Source organism: Ranitomeya variabilis, chromosome 8 (genome assembly GCF_051348905.1).
Source record: "Ranitomeya variabilis isolate aRanVar5 chromosome 8, aRanVar5.hap1, whole genome shotgun sequence".
NCBI lineage: Eukaryota > Metazoa > Chordata > Amphibia > Anura > Dendrobatidae > Ranitomeya > Ranitomeya variabilis.
In genome coordinates, this window is record NC_135239.1 from 78,267,893 (window position 1) to 78,294,480 (window position 26,588).

The 26,588-nt window shown below is 47.0% G+C and overlaps 1 protein-coding gene across 2 annotated transcripts in view; it reads right to left on the minus strand.

Annotated features, from left to right (window-relative positions):
- The window catches only part of LOC143788043 (RNA-binding region-containing protein 3-like), a 45,446-nt gene extending 21,242 nt beyond the window's left edge, over window positions 1-24,204 (minus strand). The window contains exons 1-3 of one of the 2 annotated variants that reach the window (XM_077277383.1): window positions 23,823-24,204; window positions 20,898-20,945; window positions 20,286-20,401 (exon numbers count right to left, since the gene is read on the minus strand). In XM_077277383.1, coding sequence (XP_077133498.1) covers window positions 20,286-20,401; window positions 20,898-20,945; window positions 23,823-24,023 — 365 coding nt within the window. In that variant the 5' untranslated portion in view covers window positions 24,024-24,204. The remainder of the gene's footprint in view (window positions 1-20,285; window positions 20,402-20,897; window positions 20,946-23,822) is intronic. The other variant, XM_077277382.1, reaches the window with a different exon arrangement.
- Between the last annotated feature and the right edge of the window lie 2,384 nt (window positions 24,205-26,588).

The window sequence follows — 26,588 nt, forward strand, 5'->3', positions numbered from 1 at the left end:
AGGATAACTCAATGCAAGTGATTGAGTGAGGCTGCACAAGACTAGTCCGAATGTGGCCCGAAGTACGCTAATCACAGCCTTACAATCACATGGCCACCAGCCCTCAACGGCAATGCCAGAGAATGCCGACAGTGTGCGGTATGCATGCTATGAGGATTCAGAGGCTTTAGCATAAGAATGGACCTTCCCAAAATGTGATGTTATAGTACATCGCAGGATGGGTCCCCAGGTATAGAGGAAGCACCGCAATAGTGCATTGGTGACTGTTACAGCAGATATCTTACGGTTACAGCAGCTTGTGGAGCGCAATTACCTAGCACCATCACAAGAGCGTGCGTGCAACAATTCCCATCAGCCTACCATAACACCAACATAGGGAGCCGGTGGGATTCGTTTAATGGAAATTGGCACCTGCTGAATGCCCCAACAGCTGCCATCTTTGTCCTCTTATGAAGTCCAGACTGTGGCTAAGCTTTACAGAAAAATGTGATATTAACTACATGCTGCAATACTGTTTTTCTCCAGAACGTAGAGGAAACTACAAGAGATAACAGGCTCAAAAGCCCCTAAGGGGACTAAGAAGAAAAAAAAAATCTTTTTCCAGATTTCTAAAAACATAAAAATTTGAATTACCCCTCTTCTGCCATATCTGTAAAAGGCTGAACTATCAAAATATAAATTTCACCTGGTTGTTAAAGGTCATAAAGAAACCTGTAGCGTCTCCATTTTTCGTGGTCTCGGGTTGGATGAGGGCTTATTTTTTATGCGCCAAGCTGACGTTTTTAATGATACCATTTTGGTGCTGATACGATTTTTTGATCGCTCGTTATTGCATTTTAAAGCGAACCTGTCACCCCCAAAATCGATGGTGAGGTAAGCTCACCGTCATCAGGGGCTTATCTACAGAATTCTGTAATGCTGTAGATAAGCCCCCGATGTTACCTGAAAGAGAAGAAAAAGAAGTTAGATTATACTCACCCAGGGGAGGTCCCGCTCCGATGGGCGTCTCAGGTCCGGTATAGCGCCTCCCATCTTCATTCCATGACGTCCTCTTCTGGTCTTCACACCGCTACTCCGGCGCAGGCGTACTTTGTCTGCCCTGTTGAGGGCAGAGCAAAGTACTGCAGTGCGCAGGCGCCGGTAAGGTCAGAGAGGCCTGGCGCCTGCGCACTGCAGTACTTTGCTCTGCCCTCAGCAGGGCAGACAAAAGTACACCTGCGGCGAAGCGCAGAGACCAGAAGAGGACGTCATGGAATGAAGATGGGAGGCACCGGAGCGGACCTGAGACGCCCATTTGACCGCGGACCAGCAGCGGGACCGCCCCTGGGTGAGTATAATCTAACCTCTTTTTCTCATCTTTTAGGATACATCGGGGGCTTATCTACAGCATTACAGAATACTGTAGATAAGCCCCTGATGCCGGTGAGCTTACCTCACAATCAATTTTGGGGGTGACAGGTTCCCTTTAATGCAATGTCCCAGCAACCAAAAAAAGTAATTCTGGCATTTTGACTTTTTTTTCTAGTTTGGCCATTTAGCGATCAGGTTAATCCTTTTTTTTTTTTTTTTTTTTTTTTTTAAGTTTGCAATTTTCAAACTTTTAGTTTTTATGCCCTTAAATCAGAGAGTGATGTCACACAAAACAGTTAATACATTACATTTCCCACATGTCTATTTTACATCAGTACAATTTTGGAAACAATTTTATTAGAAAGTTATAAGGGTTAAAAGTTGACCAGCGATTTCTCATTTTTTCCAACAAAATTTAAAAAAACTTTTTTTTTTTTTTTTTTTTAGGGACCACATCACGTTTGAAGTGAGTTTGGGAGTCAATATAACAGAAAATACCCAAAAGTGACACCATTCTAAAAACTGCACCACGCAAGGTGCGCAAAACCACATTCAAGAAGTATATTAACCCTTTAGGTGCTTCACGAGAACTAAAGCAATGTGGAAGGAAAAAATGAACATTTTACTTTTTTCACAAAAAAATTACTTTGGAACCAATTTTTTTATTTTCCTAAGGGTATCAGGAGAAAGTGGACCACAAAATGTGTTGTGCAAATTCTCCTGAGTACACCGATACTCCATATGTGGGGGAAAGCCACTGTTTGGGCGCATGGCAAGGCTCAGAAGGGAGGGAGCACCATTTGACTTTTTGAACGCAAAATTGGCTGGAATCAATGGTGGGCGCCATGTCGCATTTGGAGACCCCCTGATGTACCTAAACAGTGGAAAGCCCCCAATTCTAACTCTACCCAAAGACCAACCCCAACCCTTTTAACTTTTATTATTTTTACCTAAGGGGGTGATAAAGGAGGGGGGGGGGGTCGATTTACTATTTTATTTTGATCACTGTGATATTTCTTATAGTCCATGAGCCAAGAACCAAATTTGACGATATCGGTACCAAGCGGAGTGACTAATTCTCTTTGGTATTTTTAGGTAGATGCATGTCTGTAGTTTATTTTTTGATATGATAGCCCTTACATATACGTAGCTTATTAACCCCTTCAGCCCTAGGCCTATTTGTACCCAAGTGCCTAAGCCAATCTGACCTGTGCCACTTCATGGGCTAATAACTTTGGAACGCTTTCACCTATCCAAGCCATTCTGAGATTGTTTTCTCGTGACATATTGTACTTCACGTCAGTGCTAAATGGGAGTCAATATATTTTACCTTTCTATATAAAAAAATGCTAAATATTCGGAAATTTTGGAAAAATCGGCAATTTTTTAACTTTGAAATTCTCTGCTTTTTACAAAAATACTGATACCCCCCATAATAGTTATTAATTTACACTCCCCACATGTTTACTTCATATTGGCATCATTTTGAAAATGAAACCTTATTGTTTTACGACGTAATAGGGCTTATAGTTTTATGCGCAATTTTTCACATTTACAGCAAAACCCACTTTTCAAAGGACCAAGTCACTTCTGAAGTCACTTTAAGGGGCTTACATAACAGAAACCACCCATAAATTACCCCATTTTGCAAACTACACCCCTCAAGCTGTTCAAAACTCATTTTTAAAAACTGTTAACCCTTTAGGTGTTCCACAGGAATTTTAGCATGAGCCAAGAACCAAATATGACGATATCGGTACCACCCGGAGTGACTAGATGTAGTATTTGTAACAAAATTTAATCCAAGTTATGTAAATACACACTGAACATGTCATGTGCATATATATATATATATATATATATATATATATATATATATATATATATATATATATATATATATATATATATATATATATATATATATATATATGTTACTCCATAATATCTTCAACATCGGACTCTGAATCTGACTGTTGTTCTACTGGCTCGTCTTCAGTACCCTTGTTCTGGCATGTCTGTAATCTGCACATGTCTGTGCACTTCAGGCCATTGCTGAGGCAAGTACACTGAGGAAGTTCACATGACCGCACACACTTGCAGGACAGTAGCTGTATAATAGCTTCTGGTGCTGGTGCCCCTTGCATCCACTTGACAACAAGCTTTCCGTCGTTATCTATCATCCAACCGCAGTCTGTTGGGTTTGCAACCCATGGCTGGCTCTGCAGACTTCTCCTCCAGATCGCAGCCTGGTAGTTTGCACGCAGTGCATGCATGAAAAGGCAGTCCTGGCAAGGAGGGAGTTGACTTGACTCTACCACTCCACGTCTGGCACAGAACAGCTGATAACGGAGCCTGTTTACCTCAGTTGTTTGGGTAGTTGGCAGGTACATGTGGCAGGTGATTTCCTGTAACTTCTCAAAAAGTTCGGTAGACACTTCCCATGAACGACCAACTTCCTGAAAGGCATCCTGGTATGTCTTGTTCATCTTCAACTGCTTGAGTGTCGTCATCTTCCCACGGCCAGCGAATGCACTGACGGTGTCACAGCCTGTAAATGCATGCATACCAATCAATGAATCACATACGCTGCCTCCCAATGTTCGGCTCAGAGTGGTGATATCCAGGAATCTTGTCCGGTTCTGTGTACCGCATTTCTGGAACAGGTGGGATGGGATTTTGTGGCACATGCCCAGACACAGGACCATGACATCAGTATCCTCCGAAGTGATGATGACCGACTTGTAACCAGATTCTGCTGCATGAAGAGCATGGAGAAGGAGGCGTGTGTCTGCTTCTTCTTGATTTGACTTAAGGTCAGCAGCCTCTTCCCACTGTTCTTTGGTGATCTTAAAGCAGAGCTGCTCACATGTGACATACAGCTCCTTCTCCTCAAGCTTCTCCCTGTGGTGTTTCGCCTTCCATTCTTCTACCAGAAACTTTATGAGACTTGCCTTGTTGGAGGAACTACTTAGAAGCTTTTTCCACTGCTGGATGTTGTGCCCATGTTGAATGTTCTTGAAATGGATCCCTGTGCCTTCATATCTGTTGACTCTTTCTGTATCTTTGATGGATGTCTCCTTGTAGACGTCAAAGACAATATCAATGCGCTTGCTCTTAGCACCCTCATGGATAGCGCGACTCATTGCTGTGCCTGCTAGCTGGCCAAATGTTGCATTGTTTCCCTTCAGTTTCTGAACCAGGCTCATCCCATCAATGATGGTTGCAGAGGGCTCGGGGATCACTTCTGCAGGACGAGCATTCCTCTCCAACTCCCTTGCGAGGGCAGCCTTGTTGGTCTTGCGGATAGACCCATCACCATTGGCAAGTGCCCATGGCAATGGACCCAGGGGATGAGTCAAGACATCACTCATTTGTAGCTTTCTGTTCTCAGCTACAAGTATCATCTGGCCAAATAGGTTTCTGTCAGCCTTCAAAATTACCTCCTTGCCAAGACCTTGTCTGCGTGTCTTCATTTGGATGTTAGAGAACGTTTTAAGTTTGTTCTTCGTCATCTTGTCATGAAACAATGTAGTTGGCTTATCGGTACCCAAACGCTCATCCTTGAATGTTTGATATGCATCCTCTCCTATACTGTATGCCCCTTGAAGGTCTTTGGCTACATCTGGTGGTGCTACAGTCGCTGTTGACAAACTGATAAGTTCACCATTATGCTCTTTGTTGAAGGGGTTCACCCAACCTGTCTCCAGCAGTTGAACGAAAGATTGGACATCGGCTTCATCTCTTCTAATCCTAGACACCTGTAGGTCTGAATGGCTGAAGTCAGTATATTGTTGGCCTACCAGGGCCCTCAGCTGCCTCAAGTACATACTGCGGTACTCTGATGTCAGGTAGAACCTGGAAACAGCTCCAACTTTGAGGCTGAAGCCTTTTGTGCCCCCTGGTGTCTGGGTGTCTTTGTTGATTGTCTCTTCAATGGTCTGGTCCACAGGAATTCGTCCAAAAGGATTCTTGCTACCGATCTGGACCGAAAAGCCACCTTGCATGAAGTATTCATGGACCTCTGGGTGTTCTATGGGCAGCCGAGACATTGTGGCATAGTAATAGGTTAGGTATCGGGCATAGTTGACCTTGTCATAGGCAAAACACCATGGTATCATCTGTCGGATTGCTCCTAGGTGAAGCATCCAGTTGCCTTCTCTTGAAGCTCGAACCAGGGCCAGCATGGTCTCGACCATGTATGTGTCAGTGTGTACGTGTATGTGTCAGTGTGTGTGCGTGTGTTGGGGCACCTCAGGGTGTCTTCAAATGTGACATAGCCCCCTAGATTTCTTCCAGTAAAATTTGCACTCCAAAAGTCATTTGGCGCTCCTTCCCTTCCGAGGCCTGCCGTTCCCCAATACTGCAGTGTACGACAACATATCGGGTGTTGTTGTGTTCGGGAGAGATTGGTGAACAAATAGTGGGGTGCATTTTTTGCTGGTACACCTCTTAAAAATAAAAAAATGAGCCTAAAATGACACCTTCATGTAAAAAATGCACTTTTTCCATTTTCTCAACCAAGTGTTTCCAACTACTGTGAAACACTGGTTGGGTCAAAGTGGTCACTATACCCCCTAAAAGATTCCTTGGGGGTGTAGTTTCCAAAATAGGGTCACTTTTTGGTGTTTCCACTGTGGGGGTACCTCAGGCAGCCTTCAAATGTGACATGGCCCCCTAGATTTCTTCCAGTGAATCCGCCACCCAAAAACCACATAGCGCTCCTTCCGTGTTGAGCTGTGCTGTGTGCCCATACTTTAGTTTACGAGTACATGTGGGGTGTTTCTATAAACTGCAGAATTAGGGTAACCAAGTTTGGGTTTGCCGTTAACCCTTGCTAGGTTGCAGGTAAAATTGGATTACAATGTAATATCTGGAAAAAAAATGAAATTTTGAAATTTCGCCTTCATTCTGCTAAAATTCCTGTGGAACACCTAAAGGGTTAACAGTTTTTAAAAATGAGTTTTGAACAGCTTGAGGGGTGTAGTTTGCAAAATGGGGTAATTTATGGGTGGTTTCTGTTATGTAAGCCCCTTAAAGTGACTTCAGAAGTGACTTGGTCCTTTGAAAAGTGGGTTTTGCTGTAAATGTGAAAAATTGCGCATAAAACTATAAGCCCTATTACGTCGTAAAACAATAAGGTTTCATTTTCAAAATGATGCCAATATGAAGTAAACATGTGGGGAGTGTAAATTAATAACTATTATGGGGGGTATCAGTATTTTTGTAAAAAGCAGAGAATTTCAAAGTTAAAAAATTGCCGATTTTTCCAAAATTTCCGAATATTTAGCATTTTTTTATATAGAAAGGTAAAATATATTGACTCCCATTTAGCACTGACGTGAAGTACAATATGTCACGAGAAAACAATCTCAGAATGGCTTGGATAGGTGAAAGCGTTCCAAAGTTATTAGCCCATGAAGTGGCACAGGTCAGATTGGCTTAGGCACTTGGGTACAAATAGGCCTAGGGCTGAAGGGGTTAATAAGCTACGTATATGTAAGGGCTATCATATCAAAAAATAAACTACAGACATGCATCTACCTAAAAATACCAAAGAAAATTAGTCACTCCGGGTGGTACCGATATCTGGCCCGGCTCATGGACTATTATTGTTGCCGGCAGATCTCAGTGGGTGCACTGTGCATGCGTCTGCCATTTTCTTCCAAGAAGACACCAACAGCCAGGGGACAGGACCGGGGGATGCAGGAGGGTCCAGGGACACCGTAGGTACCGGGGGCACCCAATTTCTCTCTCCTCTGATGTGTTAGATCATATCAGAGAATAGAGAAATTAAATGGGACTTTTTTTTTTTTGCAGTCACGGTTATTCCGTGAATAACGGTAATCGCAACACTAAGGACGGAAAAAACCAACCCGAATCAGGTTGTCCGGGGTCTCAGCTACCCCCGGTAGCCGAGACCCCAGAGAATTTCCGACGATGGGGGGGTGCTATACACTTATTTCTCAGTGCCGTTGAAAAGCGTATTGGCAGTCGTTAAGGGGTTAATATGTTAATGAGCTGTTAAGATCTATGGTCCGGACATAGATCTCCCTAAGAATCTGCCTCCAGAGATTATTTTAAACTAGCTGAAGAGCCCGGTGTTGCCTGGGCATAGTAAATATCTGTGGTTAATTATAGCACCTCACTTCTCTTATTTTCCCATCACGCCTCTCATTTTCCCCCTCACATCTCTCATTTTCCCCTTCACTCCTCTCATCCCCCCCTCACTCCTCTCATTCCCCACTAACACTTGTCATTTCGACCTCACATCTGTCATTTTCCGATCACTCGACTATTTTCCCTCACTCCTCTCATTTTGCACTCACACCTTTTCATTTTCACCTCACCTTTTCACCTCACACCTCTCATTTTCACCTCAGTATATACATGTTTGTCATCTTCCTTATATATAGTATACACCTGTGTGTCATCTCCTGTATATAGTATATACCTGTATGTAATTTCCCCTGTATATAGTATATACCTGCATGTCATCTCCCCTGTAAATAGTATAAACCTGCTGTATGTCATCTCCTCCTGTATATAGTACAGTCATATGAAAAAGTTTGGGCACCCCTATTAATCTTAAGCTTAATGTTTTATAAAAATGGTTTATTTTGCAACAGCTATTTCAGTTTCATATATCTATTAACTGTTGGACACAGTAATGTTTCTGCCTTGAAATGAGGTTTATTGTACTAACAGAAAATGTGCAATCTGCATTCAAACAAAATTTGACAGGTGCATAAGTATGGGCACCCTTATCATTTTCTTGTTTTAAATACTCCTACCTACTTTTTACTGACTTACTAAAGCACTTTTTTTGGTTTTGTATCCTCATTGAGCTTTGAACTTCATAGCCAGGTGTATGCAATCATGAGAAAAGATACTTAAAGTGGCCACTTGCAAGTTGTTCTCCTGTTTGAATCTCCTCTGAAGAGTGGCATCATGGGCTCCTCAAAACAACTGTCAAATGATCTGAAAACAAAGATTATTCAACATAGTTGTTCAGGGGAAGGATACAAAAAGCTGTCTCAGAGATTTAACCTGTCGATTTCCACTGTGAGGAACATAGTAAGGAAATGGAAGAACACAGGTACAGTTGTTGTTAAGGCCAGAAGTGGCAGGCCAAGAAAAACATCAGAAAGGCAGAGAAAAAGAAAGGTGAGATCAGTCAAGGACAATCCTCAGACCACCTCCAGAGAGCTGCAGCATCAACTTGCTGCAGATGGTGCTTGAACACATATACCACCCTCAGCACACATTTCACCACACATACACCAACCTCGCCAGACAAAAGTCGAAACACAAAAGTCACCCCTCAAAACTTGCTACATGCAAAATTCGCCACATGCAAAACTAGGCTCACGCTAAACTAGCCACACGTTTCTGCCTTGAAATGAGGTTTATTGTACTAACAGAAAATGTGCAATCTGCATTCAAACAAAATTTGACAGGTGCATAAGTATGGGTACCCTTATTTTCTTGTTTTAAATACTCCTACCTACTTTTTACTGACTTACTAAAGCACTTTTTTTGGTTTTGTAACCTCATTGAGCTTTGAACTTCATAGCCAGGCGTATGCAATCATGAGAAAAGCTACTTAAAGTGGCCACTTGCAAGTTGTTCTCCTGTTTGAATCTCCTCTGAAGAGTGGCATCATGGGCTCCTCAAAACAACTGTCAAATGATCTGAAAACAAAGATTATTCAACATAGTTGTTCAGGGGAAGGATACAAAAAGCTGTCTCAGAGATTTAACCTGTCAATTTCCACTGTGAGGAACATAGTAAGGAAATGGAAGAACACAGGTACAGTTCTTGTTAAGGCCAGAAGTGGCAGGCCAAGAAAAACATCAGAAAGGCAGAGAAGTAGAATGGTGAGATCAGTCAAGGAGAATTCTCAGACTACCTCCAGAGAGCTGCAGCATCAACTTGCTGCAGATGGTGTCACTGTGCATCGGTCAACTATACAATGCACTGTTTTTTTGCCGCCATGCATAATGCCTTTTTGTATGACCAAACAACTCAATCTTGGTTTCATCAGTCCACAGGACCTTCTTCCAAAAATAAATTGGCTTCTCCAAATGTGCTTTTGCATACCTCAGCCGACTGTTTGTGGCGTGCTTGCAGAAACGGCTTCTTTCTCATCACTCTCCCATATAGCTTCTCCTTGTGCAAAGTGCGTTGTATAGTTGACCGATGCACAGTGACACCATCTGCAGCAAGTTGATGCTGCAGCTCTCTGGAGGTGGTCTGAGGATTGTCCTTGACTGATCTCACCATTCTTCAGTTGTTGCTCTTGTAGTTTGTCTGCTTATTAATCAGATTTTTATTTTTGAAGGATAATACCAGACTTGTGTGTGTTTTAGGGCGAGTTTCATGTGTCACGTTGTGTGTGTTGAATTGCGTGTGGCGACATGCATGTAGCGACTTTTGTGAGATGAGTTTTGTGTGGCGAAATGCGTGTAGCAACTTTTTGTGTGTCGAGTTGCATGTGACAGGTTAGTGTAGCAAGTTGTGTGCAGCAAGTTTTGCGTGTGGCGAGTTTTATGCGTGGTGCGTTTTGAGTATGTGCAAGTTTTGTGTGAGGCAACTTTTGCATGTGTAGCAACTTTTGTGCATGTGGCAATTTTTCCGTGTGTGCAAGTTTTGCGTGTGGCGAGTTTTCCACGTGTGGCTAGTTTAGCGTGAGCCTAGTTTTGCATATGGCGAGTTTTGCATGTGGCGAATTTTGCATGTAGCAAGTTTTGAGGGGTGACTTTTGTGTTTCGACTTTTGTCTGGCGAGGTTGGTGTATGTGTGGTGAAATGTGTGCTGAGGGTGGTATATGTGTTCAAGCACGTGGTAGTGTGTGGCGCATTTTGTGTGTGTGTTTATATCCCCGTGTGTGGTGAGTATCCCATGTCAGGGCCCCACCTAAGCAACTGTACAGTATATACTCTTTGGCGCCATCGCTCTCATTCTTTAAGTCCCCCTTGTTCACATCTGGCAGCTGTCAATTTGCCTCCAACACTTTTCCTTTCACTTTTTCCTCTATGTAGATAGGGGCAAAATTGTTTGGTGAATTGGAAAGCGCAGGGTTAAAATTAGCCTATGACGCTCTCGGGGTCCAGACGTGTGACTGTGCAAAATTTTGTGGCTGTAGCTGCGACGGTGCAGATGCCAATCCCGGACATACATACACATTCAGCTTTATATATTAGATGACAACAGGAGTTACCAGTGTGAGACATGAAGATCAGGAGAGCAGACTGTCAGTCATTACATGTCTCGAACTGGAAACTCACGCTTTGAATTAAAATAAGCTGTTGAGGCAGATTCTCAGGGAGATCTGTTTTCAGTCCATAGATCTTAACAGCTCAATTACATATTAAGAAAAAAGTGAATTTCACTAGAAAAAAAAAAAAGGAACCGCAAATATCAAGGTATCACTTAATTCAGCTTTCTATGACCTACAGGCTAATATACAGCTCTGGCAAAAATTAAGAGACCACTGCACAGTTTCAATCAGCTTCTCTACATGTCTGACAGCCATTCCATTCCAGTGTCAGTTGAATTCTAACCAGAGTACACCTCATTCTACTTAATGTGCTTCTGATTAGGTGAACACCTGAACTAAATCTTATTTAACGAAGGAAATTATAAAAAACACTGCTGTGGTGTTCACAATCCTCTTGCAATAGGACAAGCTGGATGGCAAAACAAGTGCTAGTAATATCCCAAAAGTAATAGGAATGAAAAAATAACTTTTACCCATGCCAAAAGGAGTTGAAAAGTCTTGAGTGAGGAAAAGGAGGGCTCAATTCTGGCTTTACTAGCAGAGGGACACAGTGAGCGTCATGTTGCCTCAATCCTTAAAATTTCTTAGACGGCAGTCCATTACAACAAAGTCAAGTAGCAGACATTGGGAACAACAAAACTACAGAGCGGCAGAGGGCGAAAACGACTCTCCACTGACCAGGATGACAGTAATCTTATTCGAAAGTCACTCAACAACTGCAGGATGACATCAAGTGATCTACAAAAGGAATGGCAAACGGCAGCTGGGGTGAAGTGCACGGCAAGAATAGTTCGTAACAGGCTCCTAGAGGCAGGACTCAAGTCATGTAAAGCTAGAAAAAAGCCTTTCATTAATGAGAAGCAAAGGAGAGCCAGGCTGAAGTTTGCCAAATACCATAAGGATTGGACCATAGATGACTGGAGTAAGGTAATCTTCTCTGATGAGTCTAATTTTCAGCTTTGCCCAACACCTGGTCGTCTAATGGTTATACGGAGTCCTGCATGCAGAGGCGTACAAAGCACAGTGTCTTGCACCCACTGTGAAATTTGGTGGAGGATCGGTGATGATCTGGGGATGCTTCAGCAAGGCTGAAATTGGGCAGGTTGTTCTTTGCGAAGGACGTATGAATCAAGCCGCATACAAGGTTATCCTGGAACAACAGTTGATTCCTTCTACTCAGGCAATGTTCCCTAACTCTGAGGACTGGTTTTTCCAGTAGGACAATGCACAATGCCACACAGCTACGTCAATCAAGGTATGGATAAAGGACCACCACATCAAATCCCTGTCATGGCCAGCCCAATCTCCAGACCTGAACCCAATTGAAGACCTCTGGAATGTAATGAAGAGGAAGATGGATAGTCACAAGCCATCAAACAAAGAAGAACTGCTTACATTTGTGTGCCAGGAGTGGCATAAGGTCGCCCAAAAGCAGTGTGAAAGACTGGTGGAAAGCATGCCAAGACACATGAAAGCAGTGAAGAATCAGGATGCCTGCGTCCAATCTGCATGTGGATGTCATACTGCACATGCTTGGAGCCCCATTTTTTTTTCGTTTCACTTTCACCAGTCTCTCTCCTCTGCCCCAGAAGTCAGAATTTCACATTTCCAACCAAATCCTGATCAGGATGCAGTTCTGAGTGTTTGCAGAAAAAATACGGATGCAGATAAATTGTGTCCAAGAGGGCATGACCACAGCAATGTACAAAAACCGCCACATATTAGAAAGTAATACGTTAACTACAACCGAGTAGCAGAGGGGCCTGTTCACAAGAGCTAACAATCTGAGGAAACAGCAATGCTGAAACCAGTCTGTACTGCTTCACTAGATACTTATCCAGGTCTATAATGAGGATCTCACTTTACAGGCAAAGACCTGGAACCATGACAGTGTAAAACGTGTTTCTATAAAAAAAAAAAAAAAAAAAAAGAGCCGTTTCGTGAGCCGAAAGAGTCGGCTCTTTTTGGTGAGCGGAGCCGAATGAACCGGATCACCAAAAAGAGCTGGACTGCCCATCACTACTGTGATTACAAATCATGGTTCTTCCACAAAATATTGATTCCTGAACTCTTCCTGAGTTAAAACATTAGTATTGTTGGTTCAAAATGATTATAAACTTGTTTTCTTTGCATTATTTGAGGTCTGAGACATGATGTTGTTTAGTTTATAGAATAAAAGAACAATTTACATTTTACTCAAAAATATACCTATAAAGAGAAAAATCAGACAAACTGAGCTGTATACTGCTTACGAGAGTTGATCCTACTGACAGATTCCCTTTAAACTCCTAACACACCATGCACTTCTCGCCAGCCCATTGATTTCTATACAGTAGTTAGTTGATCTTCTCCCTCCGTCTGCTCCTGACAAGCTGCTGTTACAAAACTTGCAAAGTCATCTGCCTGCATTAGCAGTTTTCAGAGCAGGTCTTCTAATCATGGCTCTCACTACCTGGGCCTGTGTGCCTGTACAAATATATTAATAGCAGTGTAGACTCAGTACAAAGATAAATTAACTTGTGTTGATGTTTATAGTTCTAATGCTACAAATCTTCTGCTCACCAGAACTTACACGTAAGGAGGACTGTCCATCCTGCTAGAAAACCAAGAAGGGCACTGTATGAGGACTGCACAGCTTGGAGCTGCTCAAGAGGCAACTTGACAATTACCTTTAACCCCTGTCACCCCGGCTGATTTTACATTTTTGTTTTTAACTCCTCTTCTTCCAAGAGCCATCACTTTTAGTTTTTTGCCCACGTAGCCATATGAGGGCTTGTTTTTGTATGGAACGAGTTGTACTTTTGAATGACATCATTCATGTTATGTGATGCACTGAAAAGCGGGAAAAAATCCAAGCGAGTTGAAATTGCAAATAATGTGCAATTTCACTTTTTATTTTTTTATTATGCTCATTATAATATAAAACTAACAGGGCAATATGATTCTCCAGGTCTGTTTGAGTACGCAGATACCAAAAACGTATAGTTTAAGTGGTGAAATAAATAATTGAAAAAACAGGATTTTTGGTTGCTTACCGTAAAATCTGTTTCTCGGAGCCTTCATTGGGGGACACAGGAACCATGGGGGGGTGTATGCTGCTGCCACTAGGAGGCTGACACTATGCAAATAAAAAAGCTAGCTCCTCCTCTGCAGTGTACACCCCACAGACAGGAAGTAGGATATTCAGTTAGTGAGAAAGCAGTAGGAGAAGCAACGTGTAAACGAGAAAGAATATAATAATAATAATCTTCATTTATACAGCGCCAACAAACTTAAGCAGCGCTTTACAGTCTAAAAGTTTCAAACACTCAAAGAGCGTTCAAAGAACACAAACGTTAACAGTATAACAAAATAAACAGAGCTGTTCAACTTGGGAGGGTGCTGTGTCCCCCAATGAAGGCTCCGAGAAACAGATTTTACGGTAAGCAACCAAAAATCCTGTTTTCTCTGTCGCCTCTCATTGGGGGACACAGGAACCATGGGACGTCCCAAAGCAGTCCCTGGGGTGGGAACAGCAGAAAAAACTCCATTCAGGTCGGAGGAATCACCACTGCCGTCTGCAAGATCCTTTCGCCTAGGCTGGTAACTGTCGAAGCGCAGGTATGGAATTTATAACCCTTGGGAAAAGAGTGAACGGAACACCAGGTTGCCGCCTAGCAAAGTTGTAGGGCGGATGCCCTATGGTGTACTGCCCAGGAAGTGCCCATTGCCCGGGGCAGAGTGAGTCTTAATACCAGGAGGAATCACTCTGTTCTTGACCCGGTGAGCCTCCAGAATGGCAGGTCTGATCCAGAGAACAATCGTAACCTTGGAGGCCGGCAGGCCTCTTGGCGTATCGTCTGGAATGACAAAAAGACAGTCAGTCTTCCTAAAGAAGGCGGTCCTAGACAAATAGATCCTCACCGCCATGACCAGGTCTAGCCTGTTCAGCGAACGCCCCAGAGCAGGACAAAGGTGGGAAGGACGATCTTATTGAAGTAAAAGGAGGACACCATCCTGGGAAGAAAAGGCGGTGAAGGCCGTAAAACTACCTTATCCTGGTGAAGAACCAAGAAATGGGGAGACAGGAGAGAGCCACCAACTCCGAGGCGCGCCTAATGGAGGTGATGGTCACCAGAAACGCCACCTTGCGGGACAGGACAGTGAGGCCTCATGGGGAGGTTCAAGGGGGGAACCCCACTGAGCCTCCAGAACAAGACTGAGGTCCCAGGGATCCGCGGGAGTCTGGTACGGGAGAGCCGCATGCACCACTCCTTGAAGAAAAGTTCTGATCTGAGAACGGGACGTATGTAAATGTTTGTACCGTGATAGCCAGTAGCTAAGGACCTCTGAAAGGGACTTCAGAAAAAGGATGGAAAAGGTTGCTATCTGACCCTTCAGAGAACTAAGGGCAAGACCAGCATCAAGTTCTGCCTAGAGAAAACAGCCAAAATGGAAGGTTTCAACAGCAAAGCTGTTAACTTGAGCCACCAAGAACTCTGCGGCAGATGGGTCCCTGGTACAGAAGATCCGACCAGACTGGGGGCCTACAGTGGGAGTCCGCGAGACGATGGACGATCTCAGCGAACCAAAACCTTCTGGGCCAATGTGGTGCGGTCAGAATGACCGGCACCCCCTCCGCATTGATCTTCAACAGCCTGGGAAGAAAGGGAAGAACAAATTGCGACCCAGGAACGGTCAAAGTATCGGTATCCACAACAAGAGGATCGCGGACTTGGAAACAAACGGAGGAACTTTCCTAAGCAGTCGGGCCGCCAGGAGATCCGTGTCCGGAGCTCCTCATCAAAGGAAAAATTGAAGGGAGACCTCCTGAAGCAGGAACCCCTGTCCTGCCGCAAGGCCGTCGCGGCAGAGAAAACACTGCGGCCTAGTAATCCACGCCAGGGATATGCACTGCAGATAGTGCAAGTGCAGAAACCGTCGCCTCTGCCCAGAGGAGGATACTGGATACCTCCGCCATTGCCAAGAGACTGATTCCCTCCCTGGCGATTGACATAAGCCACAACTGAGGCATTGGACGTCTGGATTCTGACTGGCAGACCTCTGAGAAGCCTTTCCTAGAGACTCAGGGATAAAAGAAAGTCCCCTATCTCAAGGGTGTCGATCGGCGGAGAGGACTCTTGCTCCGACCAACGCCCCCTTCAATGACAGATGGTGAGAAAACACACCCCAGCCGGGAAGGCTGGTGACCGTCGTCACCACCTGCCTTGGGAGGACCGGACCTGGGGAATGAGAGGGGATGACAGCCACCAGTTGATGAGAGGCTATTAGAATCGGTCGGATTGGAGGATCCAGAGACAGTACAGACGTGTCCCACTGAGGAATGGGCTGCTGAATTGGTCTCAAGTGGAACAGCGCAAAAGAGAACGCTTATGGAGCTGTCACCATGCATCACAGGAACGTCGTAGCTGAACGGAAGGAAGGCAGCCGAGGACCCTGTAGAGAGCGAACTCCGTATGGAGAATTGCCCGCTTCAAGAAAAAACCCTCGGCGGTGTCGAACAACATGCCGAAGAGGACGAGACGCTGACTCGGAACAAGACAAGACTTTGTTCTGTTGGCCAGCCACCAGAAACGGGACCGGGAGTCGAGGACGATGGTCAGACTCTTCTGGGCCTGAGACTTGATGAGGATGACTTCAAGGTATGGAATGAGCACTAGGCCCCTGATCTGCAAGGAAAATCAGGACATGGAGCAAGGCATCTAGGATATCCATGGAGCACAGGAATTCCTGTGGATCCATGGAAGCCAGGACTGAACAGAGGAACTTCATCCTGAAATGCCACAGGCGGAGCCTTCTGTTCACTAACTTCAGAGACAAAATGGGCCGAACAGCGCCGCTCTTCTTCGGCACTACAAGCAGGTTTGAATAGAAACCTGTGAAGCGTACCTGCTGTGGAAAGGAAACAATAACCTCCGAACAAAGAAAGAAGGCAATGGACGCAAAGAAACCTGAGATCAGAGGAGGATTTTTAGAGGTCGGGAGCAATTCCGGGCCGCGAAGCGAACCGTATCTTGTATCCGGAGGATACCACCTCCCTGATCTAAGCGTCCTCCACCGAAGCCAGCCAAACATCCCTGAAAAAGACAGGAGATGCCCGCCCAAACTGGAAGAAACGCTGGGCCGTTGGCACGAGTTATGCTGAGGAAGATCTGCAAGGTCTAGGCCTGGTGGACCAACCATGGGAGTTGTGGGAACGCCGGGAAGGGATAGGCGTAAAGGAAGCCTTTTCTCTAGCCAGACGAGATCGCAGTCTGTGTTAGCTAGAGGAATCTTTCGACGCCACAAAACATCGAATTAATCATTTGTTCCAGCATGTAGCCAAAGAGACAGGCCCCCTGGAAGGGGAGGCCGGTAAGCGACTTCTTGAAGACAAGTCCGCCTGCTTCGTCAGATGGCCACTATATTGCTGGACGCATGCACAAGCCGCGCATCTAGGGAGGCAGATACCAAATATTACCCTGCATAGGAAATTTGGTCCGTCAGGTCAGCTAGCTCCCCCAGAGGGGCTCCAGCCAGGGTGCTCTTACAAGGCTGTTTGGTCCATCTATCTATGGTCCCTGAGACCCAGGTAGAGGCAATGACCAAGGCACAAAGTAGAAGCAGCCGTTTCAAAGGCTAATTTATCCAGCGGATCTATAATTGTATCCTTTGAACCTATGCCAAGTTGGCAGACAGTCTGGGAGCTGAATTGCCGAGGAATCAGTCCAGTTAGCGATGAGCTCAGGAGAGAAGGAATATAGGATGCCGAGACGCTTCCCTGTCTGAAAGCATCTGGTATGGCTCGCATTTCCCCTGGTAAGTACCACTACAAATTCAGTGTGTGGGGCAAAGACCTTGGAAGGTGGTTTGACCGTCTAAACGAAAACCGCCTATTCTGCGGGTTCCGTAGAGGTATCCATGATGCTTAGGGTCTGGTTGATCGCATCTGAAACTTCCTCTGCAAACATGACCAAGGAAGTCCGTTTCTCTCTCTCGAGAGAGAGAGGAGGGTCAGGAAGAGGGATCTCACTGGTCCAGACCAGAGAGCAAGATGGAGCGGGAAAGAAAGTTGTCAGACGTCCATGGGGCTGATGGTGGACGTCCTGGTCTCCTCCAACCGACAGGCGAGAGGGTGGGGAATGGAGCTGGGACCGAACCTCTAAGCACGCTTGTGTGCTAGGATCATGGTCCTGCTGTCGGATCAATGAGGATACGGGGTGGCGGTACATGCTGTACTCATAGTCCATAATGTGGGATTACAGGTGTGACTGTTCACCCTGTATCCCTTCTTGTGGCCTGAGTTGAACAAGGCTGGTCGGAAAATCCTGTGACCCACTAGCCATTGCGGTCAGTCACGGACACCAAGGGCGTGACATCCTGGTGAGGTCTGCCCCAGACTGAGACAGAAGGAAAGCCCACCCAGGGATAATCATGGGTCTCGGTCTCACCCTTGGTAGGGACTCCTGGACAGGGAGTTGCTGCAGCTGACAAGAGGAAGCAGGAGGACGGGAACGCTCTGCTTATAGGATTAGGCCTGGGAGCAGACCCACTAAATGATGCCCGAAGGTTAGGGGAACAGGAGAGGGGAGTAATAGACTGCATAGCAGAGTTACTCACAGTAATACTAGAGTCCTGTAGACTGCTCCCGGCTGTAGCTGCGACCGGCATCATGGCACAGGTCCAGGGCACCAGCGATGAGACGGCAACCTAAGGAGGATGCAGGGGACCCCGCCGGAGAAAGCGTGTGCTGGCCGATGGTAACCGTTGAAAGGGCGCTGGAAGGTGCGCCCTGCTGCGATGTAGCGGCAAGCAGCGGCGTAGAAGTCATGGGCCCGGGAGCACCAACATGGCGCCGGTGGGCAGGGAGTAAAGAGATTGTCGGGCGGGAGAAAGCCCGCCCGAAAAAAACCAGAAGTGGAGGAGCGTGGTACCGGAAGTAGGCCCCGGCAGAAGCCGGGACCTAAATTAGAGGCCGGCGCCGCCGGAAAACAGACCGCGGTTCCGGAGCAGTGCGCCGCAGAGCAGCGCGGCCGCCTGCCAGGGCCGCCAGAGGGAACGCAATTGCCAGGGTCGCGGCGCCAAAGTAGGCCCCGAAGCCGGGGCCTAAATTAGAGGTCGTCGCCAGATATAGGAGGAGACGCCGCCTTGCAGCGCCGAAGCCTGTAGGAAGTAAGTAGTGCGGCCGCATGCCAAGGCGGCCGCGCAGGCACTGCATTGCAGCCGCAGGGGGAAGTGGTGCCCCTGTAAGAGGTGACATTGCGGCCGCCGAACAGAGCGGCCGCAGGGATGAAGGGGATAGGAAGAGGGAAGCGCGACAGCCTTTACCGCGCAAGATAAGCTCGACTAGGGGCCTGGGATCCCTATTAAAATTATTTCAGCGCCGCCATAGAGGGTCGTGCAGTGCGCCTGTAGGAACTTCTACTCCCCCACACTGAGGGTGGGCAGGGAAGGATCTGGGGGATATAGGGAAATACTCACCTAAACATCCCACGTCGTCCGCTACTAACCTGAGGGGAATGAGACGTCCACGGAGCTGTGATAGACGTCCTCGTCTCCTCCAACTGACAGGCTCTGGTGGGCGAGTGGGTGGGGGACGGAGCCAGGACCGGACTTCTGAGCACGCTTGTGTGCTAGGCTCTTGGTCCTGGAGAGGGATCTATGAGGATACGGGGTGGCAGTACACGCTGTACTCATAGTCCGCATTGTGGGACTACAGGTGTGACTGTTCACCCTGTATCCCTCCGGAAAATCTGAAAAGAAACAACGCACATTGAGGTAGATAAGGGTCTAGTGAAAGACCCGTGTCCACCTCCTACTGACACTAAGCTAAACTGAATATCCTACTTCCTGTCGGTGGGGTGTACACTGCAGAGGAGGAGCTAGCTTTTTTATTTGCATAGTGTCAGCCTCCTAGTGGCAGCAGCATACACCCCATGGTTCCTGTGTCCCCCAATGAGAGGCGATAGAGAAAAATGTTTTTATATTTTTTTATTTTACAAAAACAACTTTACTTGTTTCGTCATATTCCGAAACCCGTAGGGCTTTCAATTTTTGGGATATAGTGCTATACGATGGCGTACTGTTGAAAGGACATTTTTACTGCTACCATTTTCGGGTACATACAATGTTTTAGGCTGCCTTTCTCTTCATGTTGCAGCTGCCAAACAAAGAAAAAAAAGGAATTCTGGAGTTGTTTTTTTTTTTTTGTTTAACAATTTACTGATTGGATAACTTTACTTTATATTTTATCACGGTCTCCTACGAACACCAGCTATGGCCTGGCTTTCACAGGAGAATCGTCACGAGACACAAGGAGGTCTTCATCAGACCCCCAGCTGTCATGGAAACCCATCGGCACCCAGCGATCACGTCATGGGCATGAGGAATGATGTGCCCCCCCGACAGAGCATATTAAATACAGCTGTCAGACACTGATAAAGATACATGATAGCTGATTAAACAAGCCATCGTCGGCCAGGAAGGATGCGGGCTCGGCATGTGAGCCTGCATCAAAGTCAGGGACATGACATATTACTCAAAGAGGCTAATAGTGACAAAGTGTAAGCACTATATCTCTATCTATCTATCTATCTATATATCTATATATACACACACTGTAGCACTATTATAGGAGTGCTGATCTTATAGGCCAGAATGGATTAAGGATCACCTCTTCCTCTTCTCAGAATAGGCCGGCTGGTCAGGCAGGTGAAGGCAATCCTCCTTTGCATATTCTACAATAAGTGTATGGCCGAGCACTTTGAGCTGGTGAAGAATGGATAGCGCCTGGAGACAGGAAAGGAAAGTTAGTACACGTAGCCTTCATGAGTAGTATAAAGGAAGGATGCAAACCCACAGAGTGAATATCATATACACACACACATTATACTCTCTACAATAGGGATAGGCCATCACTACATACCGTATGTACTGGAGTAAATCTTTAATACATCACATATTCCCCAAAGCTGCCAGCACGAGAGTGATTAGCAAGAAGTCTGGGAAAGATGTGAGTGGAAATCACTGCAACATTAGACTATGCAGGGTCAGTTGCTATGGAGACGGATCAGCTTGTATATGAGCTGAGGACACAAAGCAATGGGACATCAGTCATCAAAGCCGCATCCAAAGATACCAACTCAAACACCACGTGAGAAGAAAGCCCCAGAGGTATCCGGAATGATGGCGGAGAAAACACCAATCACAGGCTCTCATAGTGTCCCCTCGCTGGGGTGGCAGTCAGGTGACCCTCTCTGGCCAATTAGCACATAGTAGCACTTACCTTTGCTGCCGCATAGTAGTTTGGATATGATGCAAAAGCCACATTCCTCTGAAAGAAAAGGTAATATATTACTACAGCACCCCCCATATTAGCTCCTTCCTTCTGCATCCCCCCCCCCATATTAGGTCCTTCCTTCTGCATCCCCCCCATATTAGCTCCTTCCTTCTGCAGCTCCCCCATATTAGGTCCTTCCTTCTGCAGCTCACCCCATATTAGCTCCTTCCTACTGCATCCCCCCCATATTAGGTCCTTCCTAATGCATCCCCCCATATTAGGTCCTTCCTTCTGCGTCCCCCCCATATTAGGTCCTTCCTACTGCATCCCCCCCATATTAGGTCCTTCCTACTGCATCCCCCCCATATTAGGTCCTTCCTACTGCATCCCCCCCATATTAGGTCCTTCCTACAGCATCCCCCCCATATTAGGTCCTTCCTTCTGCGTCCCCCCCATATTAGGTCCTTCCTTCTGCATCTCCCCCATATTAGGTCCTTCCTTCTGCATCTCCCCCCCATATTAGGTCCTTCCTTCTGCATCTCCCCCCATATTAGGTCCTTCCTTCTGCATCTCCCCCCATATTAGGTCCTTCCTTCTGCATCTCCCCATATTAGGTCCTTCCTACTGCATCCCCCCCATATTAGATCCTTCCTTCTGCGTCCCCCCCATATTAGGTCCTTCCTTCTGCATCTCCCCCATATTAGATCCTTCCTTCTGCATCTCCCCCATATTAGGTCCTTCCTTCTGCATCTCCCCCCATATTAGGTCCTTCCTTCTGCATCTCCCCCATATTAGGTCCTTCCTTCTGCATCTCCCCCCATATTAGGTCCTTCCTTCTGCATCTCCCCCCATATTAGGTCCTTCCTTCTGCATCTCCCCCCATATTAGGTCCTTCCTCCTGCATCCCCCCATATTAGGTCCTTCCTTCTGCATCTCCCCCCCATATTAGGTCCTTCCTTCTGCGTCCCCCCATATTAGGTCCTTCCTACTGCATCCCCCCCATATTAGATCCTTCCTTCTGCGTCCCCCCCCATATTAGGTCCTTCCTTCTGCATCTCCCCCATATTAGATCCTTCCTTCTGCATCTCCCCCATATTAGGTCCTTCCTTCTGCATCTCCCCCCATATTAGGTCCTTCCTTCTGCATCTCCCCCCATATTAGGTCCTTCCTTCTGCATCTCCCCCCATATTAGGTCCTTCCTTCTGCATCTCCCCCCATATTAGGTCCTTCCTTCTGCATCTCCCCCCATATTAGGTCCTTCCTCCTGCATCCCCCCATATTAGGTCCTTCCTTCTGCATCTCCCCCCCATATTAGGTCCCTCCTTCTGCATCCCCCCCATACTAGGTCCTTCCTTCTGCATCTCCCCCCATATTAGGTCCTTCCTTCTGCGTCCCCCCATATTAGGTCCTTCCTTCTGCATCTCCCCCCATATTAGATCCTTCCTTCTGCATCTCCCCCATATTAGGTCCTTCCTTCTGCATCTCCCCCCATATTAGGTCCTTCCTTCTGCATCTCCCCCATATTAGGTCCTTCCTTCTGCATCTCCCCCCATATTAGGTCCTTCCTTCTGCATCTCCCCCCATATTAGGTCCTTCCTTCTGCATCTCCCCCCATATTAGGTCCTTCCTCCTGCATCCCCCCATATTAGGTCCTTCCTTCTGCATCTCCCCCCCATATTAGGTCCTTCCTTCTGCGTCCCCCCATATTAGGTCCTTCCTACTGCATCCCCCCCATATTAGATCCTTCCTTCTGCGTCCCCCCCCATATTAGGTCCTTCCTTCTGCATCTCCCCCATATTAGATCCTTCCTTCTGCATCTCCCCCATATTAGGTCCTTCCTTCTGCATCTCCCCCCATATTAGGTCCTTCCTTCTGCATCTCCCCCCATATTAGGTCCTTCCTTCTGCATCTCCCCCCATATTAGGTCCTTCCTTCTGCATCTCCCCCCATATTAGGTCCTTCCTTCTGCATCTCCCCCCATATTAGGTCCTTCCTCCTGCATCCCCCCATATTAGGTCCTTCCTTCTGCATCTCCCCCCCATATTAGGTCCCTCCTTCTGCATCCCCCCCATACTAGGTCCTTCCTTCTGCATCTCCCCCCATATTAGGTCCTTCCTTCTGCGTCCCCCCATATTAGGTCCTTCCTTCTGCATCTCCCCCCATATTAGGTCCTTCCTTCTGCATCTCCCCCATATTATGTCCTTCCTTCTGCATCTCCCCCATATTAGGTCCTTCCTTCTGCATCTCCCCCATATTATGTCCTTCCTTCTGCATCTCCCCCATATTAGGTCCTTCCTTCTGCATCTCCCCCCATATTATGTCCTTCCTTCTGCATCCCACCCGTATTAGGTCCTTCCTTCTGCATCTCCCCCATATTAGGTCCTTCCTACTGCTTACCCCCATATTAGGTCCTTCCTTCTGCATCTCCCCCCATATTAGGTCCTTCCTCCTGCATCCCCCCATATTAGGTCCTTCCTTCTGCATCTCCCCCCCATATTAGGTCCCTCCTTCTGCATCTCCCCCCATATTAGGTCCTTCCTTCTGCGTCCCCCCATATTAGGTCCTTCCTTCTGCATCTCCCCCCATATTAGGTCCCTCCTTCTGCATCTCCCCCATATTAGGTCCTTCCTTCTGCATCTCCCCCCATATTATGTCCTTCCTTCTGCATCTCCCCCATATTATGTCCTTCCTTCTGCATCTCCCCCCATATTAGGTCCTTCCTACTGCATCCCCCCATATTAGGTCCTTCCTACTGCATCCCCCCATATTAGGTCCTTCCTTCTGCGTCCCCCATATAGCAGTAGCAGCCCATTCTGTGCAGTCACAGCCCTGCAGTATCCTGCGCTTCCCCCTAGTAGGCGCACTGCTCGGCCCTGCCTGCGCCCATTCAGTGTACACGGACCCTCTGTACCCGGTGACTGTGTCTTTTACCAAAATCCCGCGCGTCCTCCCGGAACACAAGCGCACGCTTTCCGCCCCGCTCTTCTCCAGCAGCTGTCTTTGCTCCTCCGGACTTAGTTCAGCAGGGAGATGCCGCACAAGCAGCGTTTTCCTGCCCACAGACTCCATTCTCGCATTACTGGAGGCCTCCAATGTAATTCCGCGAGATCCCGCACCAATACCACCAAACATACTGCCACCTAGCGCCGCAAAGATGTCTCTACACCTGTAGCCAATCAGGGCGGAATCACTTGACTCCTGCAATACATGTTGCCAACCAGCGCCGTCATAGCGTCACTTCCGCGATCCCAGATGCCAACCAGCGACGTAATGACATTACTCCCACAATACCTGCTGCCAACCAACGCCGTAATAACGTAACTTCCGGCATCACAGCTGCCAACCAACTTCATGGCAACGTCACTTCCACATCCTGGTTGCCAACCAGCGCCGTAATTACATCAGTACTCCATCACTGCTGCCAACCAGCGACGTACAGGCTTCCCGCAGTAACCTCACTTCTGACATCCCAGCTGCCAACCAGCTTCCTAAAAACGTCATTTCCGTCTAACAGAGCTCTAATGATATCATGAACTCCTTCTCTGCTGCCAGTTCAGTGCCGTCATGATATCACTAGCGCCATGTCTGCTACCAACCAGCGCCGTATAAAATTCAGCGCAACATCGCCACCTAATGGTTGCACTAGAGAATGCAATGGAAAGCCGTACAGTGGCTGAAACTACTGCGGCGTCAAGAACTTGTGACTATGTAGTCAGTATATTTCTATGGAAGTGATAAGACACAGATATCATTAAAGGTTTCCCCTGACCCACTTCTATTTTTTACAGCACGCTGACCCTGCACATGATGTGTAATGATATGCATCTCTATAGGTTAGGCATACCTCCCAACCGTCCCGGATCCCGCGGGACTGTCCTGATTTTGACAGTCAGCCCCGGGATCCCTAGGGCGGGGACAATGCAGGGGGCGGCACCTGAGTAGCTTAGGTTTGTGGCTGTTTTTTTTTTCTTATACATGCTGGGTCTCTTCCCGACCGATCCCGCCCCCCCCCCGCCCCCTGTGTGTGCGGCGCTGCCACGCTGAGGCAGAGAGCCAGCAGCGATCAAGATGAGAGGTCAGCGACTCACTACCTCCTGTGTGTGCACGGAGCTCCGGCTTCTCCTGCTCTTAGCTGCTATCCCGGCAGAGAAGGAGAGACGGGGGAGGTGCCGGGACAGTGCAGAGCTGTGAGCAGCCGGAGAAACTGAAGAGCTGCACATGGACAGATTAGCCGCCCCTGCACCACAGAGGAGATTGTGTGTGTGTGTGATGTGTGTGTGTGAGATGTGTGTGTGTGTCTGATGCTGCATGTGTGTGTCATTGTGTGTGTGTGATGCTGCATTTGTGTGTGTGTCATGTGTGTATGAGGTATCTGGTGTGTGTGATGGCTGTGTGTGTGTGGGTGTGTGTGTGTGATGGCTGGGTGTGTGTGTGTGATGGCTGGGTGTGTGTGATGGCTGGGTGTGTGTGTGTGTGATGGCTGTGTGTGTGTGTGTGTGTGTGTGATGACTGGGTGTGTGTGTGTGATGGCTGTGTGTGTGATGGCTGTGTGTGTGTGATGGCTGTGTGTGTGTGTGTGTGATGGCTGGGTGTGTGTGTGTGATGGCTGGGTGTGTGTGTGTGTGATGGCTGGGTGTGTGTGTGATGGCTGCGTGTGTGTGATGGCTGCATGTGTGTGTGTGTGTGATGGCTGCGTGTGTGTGATGGCTGCGTGTGTGTGTGTGATGGCTGCGTGTGTGTGTGTGATGGCTGCGTGTGTGTGATGACTGTGTGTGTGTGATGACTGCGTGTGTGTGATGGCTGCGTGTGTGTGTGTGATGGCTGCATGTGTGTGATGGCTGCGTGTGTGTGTGTGTGTGTGATGGCTGCGTGTGTGTGTGTGTGATGGCTGTGTGTGTGTGTGTGATGGCTGCGTGTGTGTGTGTGATGGCTGCGTGTGTGATGACTGCGTGTGTGTGTGTGATGACTGCGTGTGTGTGTGATGGCTGCGTGTGTGATGCATTTGTGTCAAAGCTGCATGTGTTTGTGAGCTGCGTTTGTGATGCTGCGTGTGTATGTGTGATACTGTGTGTGTGATGCTGCATGTGTGTGAGCTGCGTGCCTGTATGTCATTATACAGTATGGAGAACTGTGGCCATTATACAGTATGGAGCATCATGTGTGGTCATTATACAGTATGCAGCATCATGTGCAGCCAGCATACAGTATGGAGCATCATGTGCGGTCATTATACAGTATGGAGCATCATGTGCGGTCATTATACAGTATGGAGCATCATGTGCAGTCATTATACAGTATGCAGCATCATGTGCGGTCATTATACAGTATGAAGCATCATGTGCAGCCAGCATACAGTATGGAGCATTATGTGCGGTCATTATACAGTATGGAGCATCATGTGCGGTCATTATACAGTATGGAGCATCATGTGCGGCCATTATACAGTATGGAGCATCATGTGCGGTCATTATACAGTATGGAGCATCATGTGCGGTCATTATACAGTATGGAGCATCATGTGCAGTCATTATACAGTATGGAGCATCATGTGCAGTCATTATACAGTATGCAGCATCATGTGCAGTCATTATACAGTATGAAGCATCATGTGCAGCCAGCATACAGTATGGAGCATTATGTGCGGTCATTATACAGTATGGAGCATCATGTGCGTTCATTATACAGTATGGAGCATCA